Here is a 21,627-nt window from a genome sequence, read left to right on the forward strand (position 1 = left end):
TTAAAAAAAAAAGAAGAAGAAAGAGGTTTAATTTTAGAAGTGGGTTGGCATGGAAAAAGAAGTCCCTTCCAGGGACAATTACGTTTGTGAGAAGATTGGAAGTTAGAACAATGAATGCGGGCAAAATGGACCTGTTGCCAAAAAGAGATCCTTCTGGAGGACAGATAGATGGAGATGACACACATACACACTCTGTCACTCTGTCATTAAACATACTCATTAGAGCAACTCTGGAGATTTTATTTTATTTTATTTTAAGATTTTATTTATTTGTCAGAGAGAGAGAGAGAGAGCAAGCACAAGAAGGGAGCAGAGGGAGAAGCAGTCTTTGGTACCTCTCCTCTCCCACACTTCTCATATCTAATTGATCCCTAAGTCCTATGAATTTTACCTCTTAAATACTTCCAGAATCTGTCCTCTTCTCTTAATCTCCACTGTGGCCCCTGCCCACCTTAATCTCATCCCACTCTATCTTCTCTTCCCTACTTTGTGTTCCAGCCATACTGGTCTTCATTAGTTCCCTGACCACTACATGCCTCCTCCTGCCACAGCGTCACTGTCATGCGGTTCCATCTGCCAGGAACCTCCCCATGCCAAATACTCTGGTATCATTTTCTCAGGGAATTTCTCCCTCACTCGCAAGGCTAGGCTCTCATAAATGGCATTCCTTTCCTTTACATTACTTAACTCCGTTTTTATGCAAACATTATTTGGCTTAATTATTTGGTTTAATTATTTGAATTATTTGCCCATTTCTCTCACTAGATTGTGGAATTCATGAAAGAAAGACCATGTTTGGCTCCACTCACCATTGTATACCCAGCAAAATGCGTGGTATATAACAAACACTCAATAAATATTTATTGAATGCATGAATGAATACAAATGATAAGTGAAATGAGCCAGTTACAAAGTGCTCTTACACTTGATAATTTCTTCTTCCCCAGCAAACTGTAAATTTTTTGAGTGCAGTGATCACATTTCTCTTGTTCTCCATTTTATCCTCAATACCTAAGGTCTGGAACTCCATAAATTTTTGCTGAATGAAGGAATAACAAAGAACTGAAGCCTTCAAGATTAAGCTGGATATCAAGAGAAGAGTGTGAAAGGCATTTCCGACTAAGGAAACAGCAAAAGCAGACATGGTATCAGCGTCAAGAAGCTGCCAGTTAAAGAATGAGATGTGTTAAAGAACGGATGCATGGGAGCACAGCTGAGGGTCAGAATGGGAAGGGCCTCTTAGGCCATATTATCTAGGTAAGTGGTTCTTAATGATGACCCTAAGGAAAATAAATTAGAAGCAGCAACCCAGAAATGGGAGGAGAGCAGACAGAGGTGGTCGTGTAGACAGCGAAAATGGGGAAGTATAAAGAATTCAAATTGCAAAGTTGTCAGAAAACATAATATAAGGTAAAATATTCTTAAATATTTACAAAAGCCCACAAGTGGACCAGTGTATCGTAAGCACAGTACAATTCTTTGAATCATTAAGAAAGGGCTAAATTATACTTCTGTTGCTGAACTACTACCAGTCCTGGTTGTAATGGTAGCTGGCTGTAGTTACGGTATTTAATGGCAACAGAAATAAACACTTACTGAGCACGTGTCATGTATTTTTTCATTTTATTTTCATAACTACCCTGTTACCCTCATTTTACACAGGAGATAACTAGAGTATTTGGTATTGAAGTAATTCATCCAAGATCACACCAATGGTAAGTGTTAATACCAGAATTCAAACCCAGACTATGGCTTTGGACCCCACACTCTTAACCACTATGCTATACTCTAAGAAGGCAGGGGAAAATATTAACACATTTTAGAAAGCTTCTACGAAAAATTATTAAAATATGGGGCACCTGGGTGGCTCAGTCAGTTAAGCGTCTGACTTTGACTCAGATCATGATCTCAGGGTCCTCGGATCGAGCCCCACGTTGGGCTCCCAGCTCAGCAGGGAGTCTGCTTCTCCCTCTCCCTCTCCCCCCACCCCCCCATTGTGCTTTCTCTCAAATAAATAAAATCTTTTTTAAAAAAGAGAAAAATTATTAAAACAAAGAAAGTGCGACAATGAATGAGATGAACCTTGAATGATCTCCAAAAACCAAGTTTCCCAAGGGCTCTAAGAAGCTGAGGGTTATGTCAGAATGAAGCAAACCCACAGTGAACTCCACTGCACAGCTACAGCATGTCTTGGTATACTCTACAGCTGAACTTTCCAACATGTAGCTATCAAGCACCTGAAATGTGGCTAGTCTGAATTGATATGTGCTATATATAGCAAATAAACACTGAATTTTTAAAACTTATGACAAAAAAAGAACATTAAAAGTTTCACTAATTTTATCAATTACATGTTGAGATAGTATTATTTTAGACACAATGGGTTAAATCAAATGTAACCCATGAAAATTATAAAAATTATTTAAATTATAATATTAGGGAAATAAATTTCACCCATCTTCTGGGAACTTTTAAAAATGTTGTTATCAGAGGGCGCCTGGGTGGCTCAGTTGTTAAGCGTCTGCCTGTGGCTCAGGTCATGATCCCGGGGTCCTGGGATCGAGGCCCGCATCGGGCTCCCTGCTCCACGGGAAGCCTGCTTCTCCCTCTACCACTCCCCCGGCTTGTGTTCCCTCTCTCGCTATCTCTCTCTCTGTCAAATAAATAAATTTTAAAAATTAAAAAAAAAAATGTTGTTATCAGAAAATTTCAAATTGTAGGGGCAACTGGGTGGCTCAGTTAAGTGTCTGACTTCAGCTGAGGTCATGATCTCAGGGTCCTGGGATCGAGCCCCAAGTCAGGTTCCCTGCTCAGCAGGGAAATACAGCTTTCTAGACTACAGCAAAACTCTTCAAGCTTTTAGTAGCTCACTCGTCAGTAGCCTAATAAAGAACAATAGTAAGAGGCCAGTGAAATACGTTGAATGTTTTAGGGACAACTGAAAAGAAGAAGGCAAAGAATAGCCATTTTAGTGTACAACAGAGTCATATATTATGACTAAAGTCTGCACAAAAACTTGGACTAGTCGAAATTACCCTTGAAAAATCCCTTAAGTTATCTATGCAGTAGAGTAAATGTGATTGCCTGTAAAGAGCAGTGTATACCTCCCACCTCAAGTTCTTGACAGGATAAAACCTCACTGAATTCTATTTTTCTTCCTTTCACAAATGGGTGTTACTCAAAAGATATTGTTTCACTCTTGAATATGATGAAATATAAATTAAAAAGGAATGTTTAAAATTTTTTATATGTCAAAAATAGATCCACACAAATATTGTCAACTGATATTTGACAAAGAAGCAAAGGCTTCGGGAGCAAAGCAGCAAAAAGAATGGAGAAAGGATAATCTTTTCAAGTGGGTATTCACATGTTAAAAAAAAAAATTAAATCTAGACATAGACCTTACACCTTTAACAAAAATTAACTCAAAATGGATCACAGACCTAACTGTGAAGCATAAAAAAATATATAAAACTTCTAGAAGATAACATACAATAAAATTTAGGTAACCTTGGGTTTGGTGATGATTTTTTAGTACAACACCAAAATACAATCTATGAAAGAAAAAATTGGTAAGTTGGAGTTGATGCTGTTAAGAAAATGAAAAGATAAGCCATAGATGGGGAGAAAATCTTTACAAAACATATCTGATAGGTATACAAAGAACTCTTAAAAATCAGTAAGAAAAAACCTGATTAAAAAATTGGCCAAAGACCTGAACAGACAGCTCACCAAAGAATACAGATAGGTGACAAGTAAGCATATAAAAAGATGCTCAGTATCACTTCATTAAAACAAAAATGAGGGGCGCCTGGGTGGCTCAATTGGTTAAGCGGCTGCCTTCCGCTCAGGTCATGTTCCCAGGGTCCTGGGATTGAGCCCCGCATCAGGCTCCCTGCTCCTCAGGGAGCCTGCTTCTCCCTCTCCCTCTCCCTCTGCCTGCCGCTCCCCCTGCTTGTGCTCTCTCTCTCCCTGTCAAATAAATAAATAAAATCTTTAAAAAAAAAAATGAGATACCACTGCACACCTATTAAAATAGCTAAAATCCAGGGCGCCTGGGTGGCTCAGTCCTTAAGCGTCTGCCTTTGGCTCAGGTCATGATCCTGGGGTCCTGGGATAGAGCCCCGCATCAGGCTCCCTGCTCAGCGGGAAGCCTGCTTCTCCCTCTCCCACTCCCCCTGCTTGTGTTCCCTCTCTCGCTGTCTCTCTCTGTCAAATAAATAAATAAAATCTTTAAAAAAAAATAGCTAAAACCCAAACACAAACCAAATGCTGGAAAGGATTTACATCAAAAGGAACTCTCATGCATTGATGATGGAAATGCCAAATGGTATAACTATCGTGGAAGACATTTTGGCAGTTTCTTAGAAAGCTAAACAAAGGCTTATCATACAATCCAGCAAACTGCACTCCTAGTTACTTGCAAAATGAATTGAAAACTTATGTCTACATGAAAACCTGCCATAAATGTTTATACCTAATAAATAATTTATAACTAATAATTGCCAAAAATTGGAAGCAACCAAGCTGTCCTTCAATAGGTGAATGGAAAAATAACTGTGGTACATTCATGCCATGGAATATTATTCAGCTACATAAAGAAATGAACTATCAAGCCACAAAAAGACATGAAGGAAGCTTAAATATATGTTGCTAAGTGAAAGATGACAGTCGAAAAGGCTACATATATTCAACTAGCTGACATTCTAGAAAATGCAAAACTATGGAGACAGTAAAAAGATAAGTGGTTGCTAAAGGTGAGGCGGGAGGGATGAAAGAGTGGGGCACAGGGCATTTTTAGGCTGGTGGAACAATTCTCTATGAAGCAATCACTAGAACTGTACAATACAGGGGCGCCTGGCTGGCTCAGTCGGAAGAGCATGTGACTCTTGATCTCAGGGTCGTGAGTTTGAGCTCCACACTGGGTGTAGGGATTACTAAAAGAATAAATAAACATAAGAAAAAAAGAACTGTACAATACAGTGTACCCTAATGTAAACTATTGATTTTAGTTAATAATAATGTATCAGTATTGGTTCATCAATTGTAACAAATGTACCACACTAACACAAGGTGTTAATAATAGAGGAAAACAAGTGTCAGGAAGGAGATGTGTGGCAACTCTGAACTTCCTGTGCAGTTTTTCTGTAAACCTAAAACTACCTTAAAAATAAAGCCTATTAAAAAAATGTTTTAAAAATCTTATAGGTAACTGACTTCAGAATTTTAAATAAATCAAAACAGAAAAAGGCAACAAAAAACCATATAACACAAAACTTAAAACAAGTTGACTGACTAACATGAAACTAACACATCAATGGTGAAGATAAATGTTAGTAAGATAAACTTCCCTATAAAAAGACAGTGATTTAGAGGCGCCTGGCTGGCTGAGTCAGTGAAGCATGAGACTCTTGATCTTGGGGTTGTGAGTTCAAGCCCCACGTTGGGTGTAGACGTAGACATTACTTAAAAATAAAATCTTAAAAAAAAAAAGAGAGTGGTTTAGACAGGGTCCAAAAAAAAAAAAACCTCACAAAACTGTTAAACATATTTAAAACAAAAAGGCAAAGGTAATAGGCTGAACACAAAGAACAGGGGGCAAAAAAGCTCATATTACTGAAATAAAGCAAAGAAAAAGGCAGGACACTACATAAAAAAAACAGGACTGTTTTATATTTAAAAAAGTACAATTCACAGTAAGATATGAAATGCATGAACATTTTTGTGTGCTGATTTATGTAAAGTGGAAACTGTTGAAATCTCAGGAGAAACTGACAGAAACAAACAAGAAAATGGAAACATTAATCCATTTCTCTTAATCATCCATTGACCAAATAGTCAAAAATATAAGAATAGTACTTAAAGATATTGCTTTAACAAGAATATACTTAATTCTATAACTTATAAACATTTTTCCAGAATCCACAAAATATTTATAAAAATTCATTGTGTAGTAAGCCCCCAAAATATAAGTGAATCTCTAAGCAGAAATTTTATAGGCCACATTTTCTGATGAAAATTCAATAAACATGAATCTACATAACAAAACCTAAATTAAAAAATTCAACTACCTAGAGATTGAAATGATTTCAGTTTGTTTCTTGCAAATGTTTTTCCTAAAATCGCTTTATCAAAATAAGCAGGTAATTAGCTTAAGTACCACATTCCATCTTGCTCAAGAGTAACAGGTATAAAAGCAAAGGAAGCCAAAAATTCTAGCCAAATTCTCCATTCCTTCTCTGGGCCAAAGCCTACTACCACTGCCGGTTTTCAAGGCGCAGAGACAGGAGAACAATATTCCTAAATAAATGGTTTTCTTAACAACCATACTGAAACTATGCATCTAGCAATTTGGCCCCCTGTGAATGAAGAGCTCTTCACAGGGCTAACCCACTGGAAAAGACCAAATAAGGATCTATTCCAACACTTAAGTACAAATAAGCTAGGAAGAAAATACCTTGCACTGTACTGCCTGACAGGAAGAGATCCCAGGTATTTATTTTATAGATTGTCTCATACCAAACAAAACTGAGAAATCACTGTCACATAAGAATCATAAAAAATTTCAAAGGACCAATGATTTATTCAGATTCAATGTAATTTTGTAATTCAAAATACACTTATAAAGCAACTACTAAAAAATGTGAATGTGCTAGATATCTCAGGAATATAAATCTTAATAAGATGTACTCAATTTCAGAAGTTTACAAACTACTACAAGAGACAATCTCTGGGGGCTTCAGAATTGCTAATTAAGTGATTTGAATCCTCCTTGTCCTTACTACTTTTTCATCTGCTTTATCTTTCAGTTTTTGATAGGATTGCATCAAAATTTCCCATTATGACTGTGGATCAGTCAATGCTGCTTTTCAATTCCCTTAAAATATTTTGGGACTATAATTATTATCTTGGTGGGCTGTCCCTTTTTTCATTATGTAGTATACCAAAATATGCTACTGATGTGCTTTTGCCTTAAATTCTACTGTTTTGACTCTTTGCAACAGGCCCATCTCCCCACCTCACGCCCACCCTCCATCTCCCTTGGCCAAGTGAAGCTGAAGACTATGGACCATGGGAAAGGAGAAGGTAGAATGGCTGCCTGACAGCTTCTGGAATGGAAAGGAAATAAAGATCTTTTGTAAAGGAAAAGTTCTTAATTTTGATGAAGTCCAACTGATCCTTTTATTTTCTATTATGGATCCTGCTTTCAGTGTCATGTATAAGAACTCCTCATCTAGCTCTTGGTTCTAAAGATTTTCCACTCGGGTTTTCTCCTAAAAATTTAAAGTTTTACATTTCAGTCTCAATTCATTTTTGAATCAATTTTATACAAGATAGATGACGTTTAGGTTGATTTTTTTAGTTTAAGCATGTCCTGTTGCTCCAGCAGCATTTTTTGAAAAGGCTATCCCTTCCTCCATTTCATTTGTATGTGCTTTTAATATGAAGACTTGTTCATATCTGCCTCCAATCTGGGAAATACTCTGGCATCATTATATCTTCAAATACTGCTTCTCCGCAATTCCCTCCCTTCTCTGCCTCACTAGTGAGAGGCTCTCCATCTTTCCTCCATGTCTCTTAACTCACTCATCTTTCATTCTCTGTATCTCATTATCTCTCCGTGTTACATCCCAGGTTGAAATCACTGGTACTATTGTTCAACTCAGTCCCTCTTTAACTGTGCCCAGTCTATAGTCAATCCCATATGCTTTCTTGTTACTTTAACAAATATATTTTATACTTCCAGTACTTTTAATTGGTTCTCTTCTAAATCTACCCCTTAATTCTCATCTGCTTGGTTTTCTTTCACTATTTCTTTTTTATTTAATTTAATTTAATTTATTTATTTGAGAGAGAGAATGAGATAGAGAGAGAGAGAGAGCATGAGACGGGGGAGGGTCAGAGGGAGAAGCAGACTCCCTACTGAGCAGGGAGCCCGATGTGGGACTCGATCCTGCGACTCCAGGATCATGACCTGAGCCGAACGCAGTCGCTTAACCAACTGAGCCACCCAGGCGCCCTCTTTCACTATTTCTTAGAAATTTACCATGGATGTTATTCCTTCATCTCTTTGATGATTTTAAACATATTTATTTGAAGTTAATTTTCAGATTGTTTTACTGTATTTTGTTGGGAGTGAATTCATCTCCTGATTATTGTCTTTCTTAGTACTCATTATACTCGTTTGTTTGGGAATTTTAATTTGCTAGCTCTTCTTGAATAGGAACAGTTTCTCTCTTTCTCTCCCTCCCTCCCTTCCTCTCCCACCCCTCCCTGTTCTTACAGTTATTGCACCATCCTCCATCCCTGTCTGAGCAGAGGCCTTCACTCTAGAACCAGGTCTTATCCTGGCAGCTCAAGGTTCCTATCCCTTGGAAACACTAGGGATATCATAAAGCCAGTCATATCATGGCCAGGTCCCAGTTGCACTCCTATCTCTATTCCCCCACCTCCCCAGAAACACAAGCCACAGACCGAGTTCAGTTTCTTTTCATAAGGAAGACAGTCCCACCCCAGTTTGTAGGTTCCAGCAGTGAGACTTCTGCTTCCTTTGGTCTCCATACCCTCAAGCGTGTTGCCCATTCTTTTTTGACATCATGGCATACTTTGAAAATAACAGTATGTGGGGATGCCTGGGTGGCTCATTCAGTTAGGCGTTTGCCTTCGGCTCAGGTCATGATCCCAGGGTCCTGGGATCAAGTCCCACATTGGGCTCCCTGCTCCGCGGGGAGCCTGCTTCTCTCTCTGCCTGCTGCTTCACCTGCTTGTGCTCTCCCTCTCTCTCTCTGACAAATAAATAAAATCTTAAAAAAAAAGAAAAGAACAGTATGTGTACCACATGTGAGTACACTTCCCCACCCAGAAACGATAGCTGGGGGTTCTGACCACCCCAGGCCCTGCCTAGCTACCCTGAAGCCTGATAATAATATTTCCACACCCCAATAAACTTATTCACAACATGTTCTCTGGGAAATACCACCCTAAAAGAGTTGACTCCCTGCACACGCTGCCTGTTTCCATACTTGATTCTGTTTTTAGTCTACAAGGATGTTTATCTTGTTATTAAGGTACAAGTATGTCAATAACATATTTCATTTATCACTGCTATATATTTGGAACACAATGCAGAATTTAAAGCCTGAATTTGAAGGACCATCCTAACACAAGTCCATGCTGTGCCCTCTGTTTTAGAACACCCTCCTCTCAACCTCTCTGCATCACTCTTCCCTACTCCTTCAAGTTTCAGTTTAGATGTCACTTAGTCAAGGCCGCTCTTCATGACTCCACTCTCACCCCCAACTATGGGGTCAGATGTTCTCACAGAACCTGATTTTACATGCTATTGTATTGTACTACTATTGCCTATTTACCTTGAACAGTAAGCTCCCTGATGGCATGAACTGCCTTTTTCATTTCTGTATGGCAAGATGTAGCACTGTGCCTCCAGTAAGTATGGATTCTGTGAATATTTTAATATCACCCACAATAATGGAGTAGGGAGTATAATGTAATAGAGAAGAGCTATGGCTCTGAAGCCAGAGATCCCCAGGTTTTAATGCCAGTTCTACCACTTACTGTGTGAGTTAGGAAGGTTACTTAGCCTCTCTAAGCTTTAGTTTCCTCATCTGTAACATTATGTCACAATTCGACTCCTGACTCTGCTCATTACTAGCTGCGTAACCTTGGGCAGTCCTGTAGGTCTCTTGGTCTCAGGGCTTGCACTAAGCAATATCTTAGTTAACTCAGACATGTATAAATTCCCTAGCACTTTGGCTTCTTTTTTCTTGCTTCTACTTCATGCTGGAAAAAAAAGGATAACACTATAGCTCAGCCTTGGGCAGAGCTGCTGACTCAACCCTTCTCTGAGCCTAGGTGGTTGAAAAGGCTTGGCTGAAAAGGTTTCTACTGCCACGGGAGCAGTAAATTTTATCTTTATATTCACAATTTATTCAGGCAAACTGGAGGGCAATGTCAATAAGAACTTGAAAGAATAACTTTATTTTTTAAAAGATTTTATTTAGTTTAGAAATAGAGAGAGAGAGAAGGAGAGCATGTGTGAGCAGGGGGAGGGGCGGAGGGTGAGGGAGAGACAGAATCTCAAGCAGACTCCACACTGAGCCCAGAGCCTGACGTTGGGCTCAATCTCACGACCCTGTGATCATGACCTGAGCCAAAATCCAGAGTTGGACACTTAACTGACTGAGCCACCCAGGTGCCCCCCAAAAATAATTTTAAGTACAAATTTAATACACCTCAAGAAGAAAAAACAGCAAAACAACTGACCACAGACTGGACCATTCTAAGAGAAGGAAAAGTCTCCATGAGAATCCATTCCAAAATGAAGGCATCCACTACATTTTGCTGTATCTCAAACCGTATTGCTCAAGAGAGCACAGAAAACTAGAAGAGGATGGCTATCAGATAAGACATTTAAGTATGAGAGAACCAACGTGGCAAAGCACTTTAATGTTCGGGTTATGATATACAGGCAGAGAGTCTACTTTCAAGTGCTACATTTTTAATATAATTATTTAATCACGAACAGAGCTTAGAGAATGAGAAAAAAAGCTGTGCCACTGACTAATAATAAAGAAAACTGTAATTCAGACCAAAAGGAAATAATGCAAAAACCTTAGCACCAAACAGACCAGGAGTCAAATCTTGATTCTGCCATCTCCCATTGGTGTGACCTTTAGCAAATATCAATTCTCTGATTCTGAATTTCCTCCTCTGCAGAATAAGGATCATGATGCTTATTACCTCACAGAGAGCCAGGAGAATTAAACGAGAAATTTGGTACATAGAGGTCAGCATTAGTGCCCAACTCATGGTAGGTGTTCAACAAATATTAGTTCCCTCCTATGGCCTCCCATGCCACTCTTACCAGCAAGCATTTTTTTCATAAAAGGATTTGAAAACTGCTAAAATATATTTCCTCATGTCTGGATTCACAAACTTATCAGTCTACTCTGTAAGCAGATACTCTGAGACAAGCCTGAGACACACGGGCCCAAGATCTGGTGAGTAACCTGACCCGGATCCACGTGGATGTCTGGTTCCCAGACTAATGCCCAGAAAGACCGACTGGGCCCAGAATGCAGCCGGGGTGGCCAGAAGACAGCCAGAAACTAGAGCAGCCAAAAAGAGGAAGGATTACTTGAGCTTCGGCTCCCGTCCTTCACTTGTGTATTGCCAGCAGATGAGTCCGATCAGGTCCTGCACCCTGGCGCTGGCCATTGTCACCACGGTCATTGGCAGCAGTCTGTCCTGGCTCGAATGCAGGGGGAGGTAGACGTCGATCTTCTTGGTTGCTGTTGTGCCTACATGACCCTGTGGACAGAACACATGCATGAGAGTAAAGCATATAGTCATGGTCATGCAGACCCCACTTGGGCCACAATGACTGCTCACCAGCTATTTCTCATCCTTTTGGCACAGACCTCCTTAAATGCCTGAAATGGCCCCCAAACTGTCTAGTTTTAAGGGTTTTTTTCCCTTTAATTTTCATTTTCTAATAGTCTAATAGATCCAGCTCTGCCCGCAGTAAAGTAAATGAGCACTACAACCAAAATAAACAAATTAAGAGTGGTGACTGCTCACCTGATGTTTGGTGTCAGGAGATGTGCTTTGCTACATATTCGGTGTGGCCTTGGACAAGTCACCATTAGACCCTGACATCAGCTGCTCTCCCTAAAAATTGCCACATCACTCCTTGAGACTTTGGGATAAGCTGCATGGGAAGCTGCCATACCTCGTGAGGAAGCATTCAGGCCCGCAGCACTGGAACCAAGGGCTTGCCTTCTCAGAGCCTAGGGGGCTAATTCCCTTATGCAGTACACCTGTTTATTTCAGTCATCTACACTGAAGCTCAAGGGTCCCTGGTCTTCCATTATTGTCCTAACTACAATACCCACACTGCTCTATAAATCCTCAATCCCTCCCACACACTTAACCCTTCTCCCTCCTGAAACTTGCACTCCCCTCTGAAATTCCTGCACTAATCAGACAACTTCCATAAATCACTTCTTTAAAAAAAAAAAAAAAACAAAACTCCTTCTGCCTCTCTGTCTTAACTGAAACTTGCTGGTCATTGAAGATACTGCTTCCTCTGCTATTCAGAAGACTGTTCCGCATTTTTCTTTTTTAAACCCCAAGTCCTCAAGGCCAGGAGGCTGAATAGTTAGTTATTCAGGAAGTCCCCACTACTTCTGAACCATTATTTCTCCTTTCTTGCAAAAATTCCTGTTCCTTTGAGACCCAAGCCCTCCAACTATACTATCCTCTACCCCTACTTTTTTGTTTCTGTTATGCACCAATCTTCCAGTCATGCTTCTCCCTCAGTGAGGAGTCTTCTTTCCACCCCAGCACCTATCATTATTCTTGGCAATTCCATCTAAAGGAAAATCCATATAATACCCAAGGGTGTCAATCCCTAGACCATGTCATCCCATGTCTTTTCATCCATTCCATCTTCAATCACTTACTGCAGTGGGTACACCAGGGATCTGTACCAACTCTGAAATCTCAAATTAGAACATCTATTCACTGACTATACTTTATATACTTTCATCTCATTTGTTCAAGTAGTCCCCCAAATTCTTGAACCCACAACTTACTGACCCACCACTACAAATGATGTCACCCTTATTTCCCAACACCACCCTCCAGATTACACCACCATTGTAACCATTCCTTTGTAAATACAGTTTTAAGTCTCTCTTCCTCCATGGGACTCAACTGGCAGAATGTCAATATTGGATGAACCCAACCCTCTGTACTCCCCAACTAAACACTGCTGGAGAAAAATCACGTAACTGCAGATTGTTTTGACTTTAAACTCATGATGATAAACCTCAAACACTCAACACTGTATAGCATGCCTATTACATCTCCTGACCTAATCCGCATCTTATGCAAGACCACCACTGCATACTTTTGCTTCTCTCCTCAAACTCCTCATGAGCCCGCCTTGACCTCAGCTCCTATCCTTTGCTCATATACTGCCAAAAGATGAGAGATATTCTTATCCTTCATTAAGAAGACCTTTCAGAAAGCAATTCTCTTATCCTCCCATAATTAAATTCACAAACTTACCTGGATTTAACCACATACACCCCCTACACTGGAGTGTCACTCATCTCATTAAAGGTTAATCTCTCTACTTATGTTCTGTGTCCCTTTGGCTCTTACTTTCACAAGGACTTTAGTCCTTCACTTACTTTACCCTTCTCCTACATTATCAACCTCTTCCTCTCTTGGCTTCCATGATACACACTCTTGGTTTTTTTCAATCCTCTCTGGTCTCTCATTCTCAGTCTCCTTTGCAGATTTCTTCACCTCTACAGTCTCTGTTTGTTTAGCATTCCTTGGCCTCTAGATTGGGCTCTCTTTTGTCATTCTATATATTTCGCCCTAGGTGATCTCACAGCCCCAAAGCTATAGTATAATCTATATCCTGTTGACACCCAAATCTTATCTCCATCTCAAACTTCTCCCTGGAATTCCAAATTCATACATCAAACTGTCTATACAATAGGCAGAAAGGTGTCACAGACAAGTTAAACTCAAGTTCAAATCTGAACTTTTCACTATTCCTCACTCCATCCCACCCCAAATAACACTCTCCCTCATTTCAGTAAATGCTACCACCACAAACCCAGCTGCTTAAATCAGTAATCTTGATTCTTCTTTCTTCCTCCTGCCTTCTACCTACTCCCTTAGTAAGTTCTAGTGTCTACTGCAAAAATATATTTCAACAGAGAAAAAATATCTTTTCAGCAAATGGGACAACTGGATAGCCACACACAAAAGAATGAATTTAGACCCTTACCTCACATCATATACAAATACTAACTCAAAATACACTGGGATGCCTGGGTGGCTCAGTCAGTTAAGCTCCTGCCTTTGGCTCGGGTCATGATCCCAGGGTTCTGGGATCAATTCCCACATGGGGCTCCTTGCTCGGCAGGGAACCTACTTCTCCCTCCGCCTGCTACTCCCCCTGCTTGTGCTCTCTCTCTCTCTCTTCTCTGACAAATAAATAAATAAAATCTTTTTAAAAAAATGGATCAAAGACCTAAGTTTAAGGCTAAAACTTTTAGAAGGAAATATAGGTGTAACTTCTTCGTGACCTTTGATTAGGCAATGATTTCTTTAACATAACACTAAAAGAAGCAACAAATGAAATAAACTGGACTTTATAAAAATTGAAAACTTTTGTGCCTCAAAGAACACTATCAAGAAAGTGAAAAGACAATCCAAAGAATGGGAGAAAATATTTGCCAATCATATATCTGACAAAAATTTAGTACCCAGAGTAATTCTTATGACTCAACAAAAAGAGAAACAATCCAATCTTTAAAGATTTATTTATTTGAGAGAGAGAGAGAGAGAGAGAGACAGCAGGGGGAGGGACAAAGGGAGAGGGAGAGAGAGAATCCCAAACAGACACCCTGCAGAGTGTGGAGACTGATGAGGGGCTCAGTCTCATGACCCTGAGATCATGACCTGAGCCAAAATGAAGAGTCAGGCACTTAACCCACTAAGCACCCAGGCAACCCCTCCAATCTTTAAAAGGGCAAAGAACTTGAATAGGTATTTCTCCAAAGAAAATACACAAATGGCCAATAAACACATGAAAAAATGTTCAACATCATTATTCATTAAGGAAATGCAAATCCAAATCATAATGAGATACCACTTCACACTCACTAGGATGGTAATAATTTTTTTTAATACAAGAAATAAGAGAGATTAGCAAGGATATGGAGATGTTAGAACCCTCATACATTGTTGGTGAAGATGTAAAATGATGCAGCCATTATGGAAAAATAGTTTGTCAGTTTCTCAAAACTTAAACATATAGTTACCATATGACTCAGCAATTCCATTCCTAGGTGTACTCAAAGGGAACTGAAAATGTGTACGTAAGTGTACACAGCAGCATTATTCATAATGACCAAAGAATGGAAACAATCCAGATGTCCATCAACTGATAGGCAAAATGCATACAATGGAGTACTACTCAGCCATAAAAAGGAATGAACTACTGACATGCTACAACATGGATGAAGCTTGAAAACATTATGCTAAGAGAAGGAAGCCAGGCATAAAAGAAGGAAGCCATTTCATAAATGTGAACCCAGTTATATGAAATGTCCAGAACAGGCAAATCTATAGAAATAAAAAGACTACTGGTTGCCAGGATATGGGGAGGGAGTACAGGGAATTGAGAAGTATGAAGTTTCTTTTTGGGCTGATGGAATTGTTCTGGAGTTAGATAGTGGTGATAGCTGTATAACATTTTGAATATACTGAAAACCACAAAATTATACACTTTAAGATCAATAAAACAGTAAATTCTATGTAATATGAGTTTTAACTCAATTTTAAAAATTGAAAAATATGTATTTCAAAACCATCCCACTTCTCTGCATCTCCACTGCCACCAAAATACCATGAAGTTTCACCTGGACTGTTCTAATAGATTCCTGACCTCCTATATACTCTTGCCTACTTCAATTTGTTCTTGAAACACAAGCTAGATTTTTTTAACTCAAATTTGATATTACACCTCTGCTTAAATTCCTTCAATGAGTGGTTCCCATGATACTTTGAATAAAATCCAAATTTCCTGCAGTGTCCAACAAAGCACTGCATGATCTGACCCCTGCCTAACTCTCCAACATCATTTACTGCTGCTCCCCGGCCTGCTTATCATAGCTCAGCTACGCTGGCCTTCTAGAAGTGCCCTGAATGTGTGTGTGTGTACCTGTTTTTCCCACTTTCAAGAACAGAGCAAGTGCTATTCACTACATCTAGAAGGCTCTTTCTTATGATCTTTGCATCCTCTAAAGTATGGCTCTGGGCAGGTTACTTAATCTCTCTGTTCTTCCATTGCCTCATATGTAAAATGATAATAATAGGACCTACCTATCAGAGAACTCTTGTGAGGATTATTATTAATTATTAATATTGTTGTTAGTATTGAAGGCTCAGCTCTATATGACACCTCCTCAGAGAAGCCTTCACTGATAATCCTGTAGAAAGAAGCCCCTTCCGTACTCTCTTACACATAGCCTGTTCATTTCCTTCATAGCACTTAACAGTTTGATATTATGTATTTACTTATGTACACCTTCAGCGAATACCTTCCTCACCGGCCTCTGACCTTCCAAGAGAGCAGCCATAATACTGCCTGCTTTGTTTACTTCTCTATACACAATGGCTAACACTGTGCCTGGTGCACAGACAACTCTCCAAAAAAATCTGTTGAACTACAGAATGAATGCATGGATGACTCAAAATGCCTACCAGGACAACATGGCAATAACTCAATAAATGTTAGTTTCCCCCACCCATCCATCTTCCTCTATGGGTCTGTTTCCTGGTAGTGGATGGAGATGGAGGTACTTAAGCAAAGTGGTTCCATCTTTAACACTCTAACTCTAGGATTAAAAAAAAAAAAGAAAAAAGAAAAAAGATCAGAACTAGGGTAAGGAAATACATAGAATCAGTTTTTAAAACTTTAGAGAAATTTCACTTCTCATATGACCCAGAATCTAGTATTAGATTCACTGACTTTTTTTTTAGTCTTGCCTGCCATAAAACAAATAATTAAAAAGAATTCTCTTATAATAATGCTCTCTCTCTCTCTCTCTCACTCATGCATGCACACAGATACACGCATACACACCCATGCATGTTTTTCAGCTGGGAAATAGTAATTCCAATAGCTAACTGTCTCTAAATAGCAAGTGTTTTGACCTTGTCAGGCAGTCAAAGGGTTAAAATTAAAACAAGCTTTCTGAAATGGGTTTATTGCCCTCTTACCACTCTCTTCTCAACCTCCTTTTCAGACCCAGCCCAATCTGGTTTATTCTTCCCTTTCCTTCTGAAGAACTGGAGCTGAGGGGCTATAGGAATCACAATGAGAAATGTGAATGTGTTTCACAAACTGTAAAGTGCCTTAGAAATGCAGAGCAATGTGCCAGAAAGAGCCTAAGTTTTTTTTTTTTTTTTAAAGATTTTATTTATTTATTTGAGAGAGAGCATGAGAGGGAAGAGGGTCAGAGGGAGAAGCAGACTCCCCGCCGAGCAGGGAGCCCGATGCGGGACTCGATCCCGTGACTCCAGGACCATGACCCGAGCCGAAGGCAGCCGCCCAACCAACTGAGCCACCCAGGCGCCCAAGAGCCTAAGTTTTCAAATCAGACTCATTTCTCAGGCCAATTACACAGTCACATGAGGACAAAGATGGATGCTGTAAGGAACCCTAATAATAATATTTATTATAACAAGAGCCAGCATTTAATAATAAGCTCTGGTAAATGTTTGTGTAAATTACCTCATTTAATTCTCACAATCACTATATGAGGCAGAATTCTATCATTACCCTAATATTATAGATTAGAAAACTAAGGCTTATAAGGCTATAGTCATCTGCTCAAGCTCCCACAACCAAAGTGGAAGAGCAGAGCTCAAACTCATGTCTGACTCCAAAGCCCCTACTTTAAACACCAATGACTTCTTTCTCTAAAGTTCTTTTAAATGTAATCAATCTCTACTCTCCAAGACCTGAATCCCTCCCTTCCACCCCGACCTTGTTAAACACATCGAAAGCACTGCTTAAAGCAGTCTCCTACAAAAGGAGTGAATTCTGAAGAGTTGACCAAGGAGAAGTATTAGGGGACCAAGACTCTAGAGAACTTTGCCATTGTCAGCTGACTGCAGGGCAGATAGTTACATGGTGCTCCTATGAATTCCTTTATCCTCTTTATTGGAATAGCAAGTGTGGGGAAATAGCAAGCGTGGGGAAAACTATGAGAATAAATATGGCAGATACTTATTAAATGAATGAAGCACTTTATCTTTTTTATCTTCTAATTCCATCTTGAGGCACTGATGATGGGAAAAAGTGCCTTGGACAAACCCTGAAATCATGTATTTTTTAATAAGGAACCTCTTCTGAAAAAACTCAAGGCAGTTAGCTCTACCTAATAGTCCCTGTGCTGCAATATTTAGAGGGAACCATCTAAAACATAAAACAATCCATCAACATAATAGAAAGTAATTAACTTATAGAAAAAAAAGGTGACCAAAGGATTAAAAGTATTCAACACACATCAAGGCAAGCAATATTCCAAAGACCTAACATCTATTAAAAAGCAACTAGCAATAAACAAAGATCGTATCATACAGTTTTACTGCATGGCAATTTATGTGTTCCACAATATGGAATTGGAAAAACAGAGGCATAATTAGAGCACAAAAAAGTGGTCAACACAGAAATAGGGAAAAATGGGTTAGCACCATCTTTCTCAGCCACTCATGCATGCAACGAACACCCACTGAAACGCCATGCTGGACTGTGAAGACAAAATCAAGTGAGATTCAATACAGATAGACCCTCATCAAACTCACAGTCTGCTGAAGGGTCTACATTGTACTATGTGATAAAAGCTTTAAGAGGGGGAAAGTATAGGCTGTCATGAGAGCTCAGAAGCAACTCAGACTAAAAGGGGTTGGCAAAGGCCTAGATTAAAAAAAAAAATACGCTTCCATTCAACAGAATCATTAACCTAAGGAAAAGATACCATACCAATACACAAAAAATGAACAGGAGTTGTCTCTGAGACATGGGATTGAGTGATTTTAATTTTCTACTTTATATTTTTTTTGCATTTTCTATGATGAGCATATATTACTTTTACAATCAGAAACAAAATAGTAAATGTTACAATTATAAACAAAAAAGGATATAGAAAGAACCACCACACAGGGCTTAAGAGTTTTAGGTAAGAGAAAGAGAGGATCAGTTTTGAAAATGTAGCCTATGTTAAGTCATCTGGCAAAATTTATTAAGAACACACTATGTGCCAGGTGCTGTGACAGGATGTTGGAAAAAATAAGTTGAAAATGTAACTCAGACACCTTCCTATGGCAGGCTAAATAATTTTTATTTAAAAAAAATAATAAGGGGCTCCTGGATGGCTCAGTTGTTAAGTGCCTGCCTTCGGCTCAGGTCGTGATCCCAGGATCCTGGGATCGAGCCCCGTATCGGGCTCCCTGCTCTGCGGGAAGCCTGCTTCTCCCTCTCCCACTCCCCCTGTTTGTGTTCCCTCTCTCACTGTGTCTCTCTCTGTCAAATAAATAAATAAAATCTTTAAAAAATAATAATAATAAAAAGTAAGAAACCTACAATGAGCTGACAAATTTGGAGCCGAACACTCTCCAGAGCAGCCTCTAAATCAAGGAATGCCCCCAATTCAGGTTTCAGAACAAAAAGAAAAGTACTCCCTGTAGCAAAACGATTCCTCGACACAAATGCAATTCACGAAGACCAACCACCAGACTCCAGAGTTCACGTCCCATGGCCTCTGCATGACTTGATGGCTCTGTAAATGCGGGCCAGAGTCTCAAGCTCAACATGTCCAAGGCCGATTTTCTTCATCAGCTTGTCTCTTATTCCATGTTCCATCTCAGTTAGGGCTTTCCTCACCCACCCTGTCACTCAGGCCAGGGACCTTACTTAACTCCTCTGTCTCATCAGCCTCCAACTGCCTCTGAAATGTCTCTCAAATCCTTCTCCCTCCCATCCTCAGCAGCACGGCCCTAGTTCAAGCTTCATCAGGCCTCAATGAGACCACTGCATGCAGCAGTCTCCCAACTATCTCCCTGTCTCTCAAATCTCTTCTCTCCTCCAAACTGTTATCTCCCTCCATCGATCAATGTGGTTTGACTCAAATCACTGGCCCAGGCCAGTCACCAACTCAGAAAGAAGTATATAATATCTCTCCCCAGTGTCAGCGTGCCTGTTTCTTAGCAGGGCATTTAGCACCCATCCCATTCTGGTCCCACTGTATCATTGCTAGAGCAGACTGAATAGTAGTTAAGAGCACAAGACTTGGGGTCAGCCAGATCCAGGTTTGAATCCTACCTCTGCCACTTCCTTAGCCTCTAAACTTTAGATATCAGGCAAGTAACTACACCTCTCAGAACCTCTAATTCCTTACTTGGAAAAGCAAATAAGATGTATATAAAATGCCTGGCACATAGTCACTGAGCAAGAAATGTACCCCTTCTTCTGTCAATTTCAAATGTCTCTCTTCCAAGAAGGTAGAAGTCCAAATTCCCTCTGCTTTGCTCCCTAGAAGTTTAACTTGCACAGCCTTATGGTTTTAGTTTTTCTCTACCTACCCTCACCACCTCCTTCCCACCTTCTCATGCAAGTGTGAGTTATGCAAAGGGAAAAACTGTGCCTCACTCATTTTACATTCTCCTAGGGTGTAGAATGTAGTAGGGGTATGGCATTAGCTTAATTAGCTTATCGAAGGACTCCTCAGAGTATCTTTCATAATGGACCCACCAGACCTAAAGACCTACCACTTCTCTCCTGCCCCAGGTAAACTGGCTATACCTCTTCTACTTCCCAGATCCTGTTCTTTAGGAGTCCCCTTTCTTCTCTAAAACATACTCAGCACCTAGTAACAAGCCTGACATATAGTAGTTACTCGTACATACTGATGGAATAAATGATTAGTATTCTTTCAACACATGAGTTTAAATACCTGCACATTATAGCATACAGAGGTACTATCAACCCATTCCCCCACTGTTAAATATGGACATTGCTTCTAATATTTCACTACTATAAATAACATTCCCGTAAACATTCTCTTATATAAATGTTTGTGCACATATTCCTCGAGTAGATCACTGGGTCAAAGAGTATGAATGTTTTGGGGCTTGTGATACACACTGATCAGTGTTTTGAAAACCATCTTTATGGCAATCATGAAACAGCAATATTATGAACCACAGATCATCCAATTAATAAGTAGTTCATAAAATGTAAAAGCTTAAAAATTTAAAATAACTTCAGTATATAGAATGTGAATTGATACAGAATTGAAATACATAGAATTTGAACATGATGATGAATTAAAACATTATATCTATAACCAGGTTTTTCCCATCTGATCTCATTAATTGAAATAGCATACAATTTGCTGCCTATCATAAAATTAATTTCAAAATTATGCACCTGATAAAGAATGTCTAATGAAAAAAAGACAGTCTCTTCAACAAATGGTGTTGGGAAAATTGGACAGCCACATGCAGAAGAATGAAAGTGGACCATTTCCTTACACCACACACAAAAATAGACTCAAAATGGTTGAAAGACCTAAATGTGAGACAGAAGTCCATCAAAATCCTAAAGGAGAACACAGGCAGCAACCTCTTCAACCTCAGCCGCAGCAACTTCTTCCTAGAAACATCGTCAAAGGCAAGGGAAGCAAGGGCAAAAATGAACTACTGGGACTTCATCAAGACAAAAAGTTTTTGCAAAGCAAACAGTCAACAAAACCAAAAGACAACCGACAGAATGGGAGAAGATATTTGCAAATGACATATCAGATAAAGGGCTAGTATCCAAAATCAATAAAGAACTTATCAAACTCAACACCCAAAGAACAAAGGATCCAATCAAGAAATGGGCAGATGAACAGACATTTTTCCAAAGAAGACATCCAAATGGCCAACAGATACATGAAAAAGTGCTCAACGTCACTCGGCATCAGGGAAATCCAAATCAAAACCTCAATGAGATACCACCTCACGCCA

General features: G+C 39.5%; 1 protein-coding gene and 1 long non-coding RNA gene across 7 annotated transcripts in view; both read right to left on the bottom strand.

The window, feature by feature from the left end:
• The window catches only part of MAPKAP1 (MAPK associated protein 1), a 236,432-nt gene that overhangs the window by 118,260 nt on the left and 96,545 nt on the right, over window positions 1-21,627 (bottom strand). For all 6 annotated transcript variants that reach the window (XR_014140160.1, XM_081803593.1, XM_081803592.1 and 3 more), the window contains exon 5: window positions 11,159-11,331. Coding sequence is in view for 5 of the 6 variants with exons in the window: in XM_081803593.1 (XP_081659719.1) it covers window positions 11,159-11,331 (173 nt within the window). In the remaining variant the exon portion in view is untranslated. The remainder of the gene's footprint in view (window positions 1-11,158; window positions 11,332-21,627) is intronic.
• On the bottom strand, window positions 14,069-19,115 carry LOC145717130 (uncharacterized). The gene is made up of 2 exons (XR_014140164.1): window positions 17,198-19,115; window positions 14,069-17,001 (listed from the first exon to the last, which is right to left on the bottom strand). It is a non-coding gene; the product is annotated as an uncharacterized LOC145717130 (long non-coding RNA).

Source organism: Leptonychotes weddellii, chromosome 14, assembly GCF_054177405.1.
Source record: "Leptonychotes weddellii isolate Sample4059 chromosome 14, ASM5417740v2, whole genome shotgun sequence".
NCBI lineage: Eukaryota > Metazoa > Chordata > Mammalia > Carnivora > Phocidae > Leptonychotes > Leptonychotes weddellii.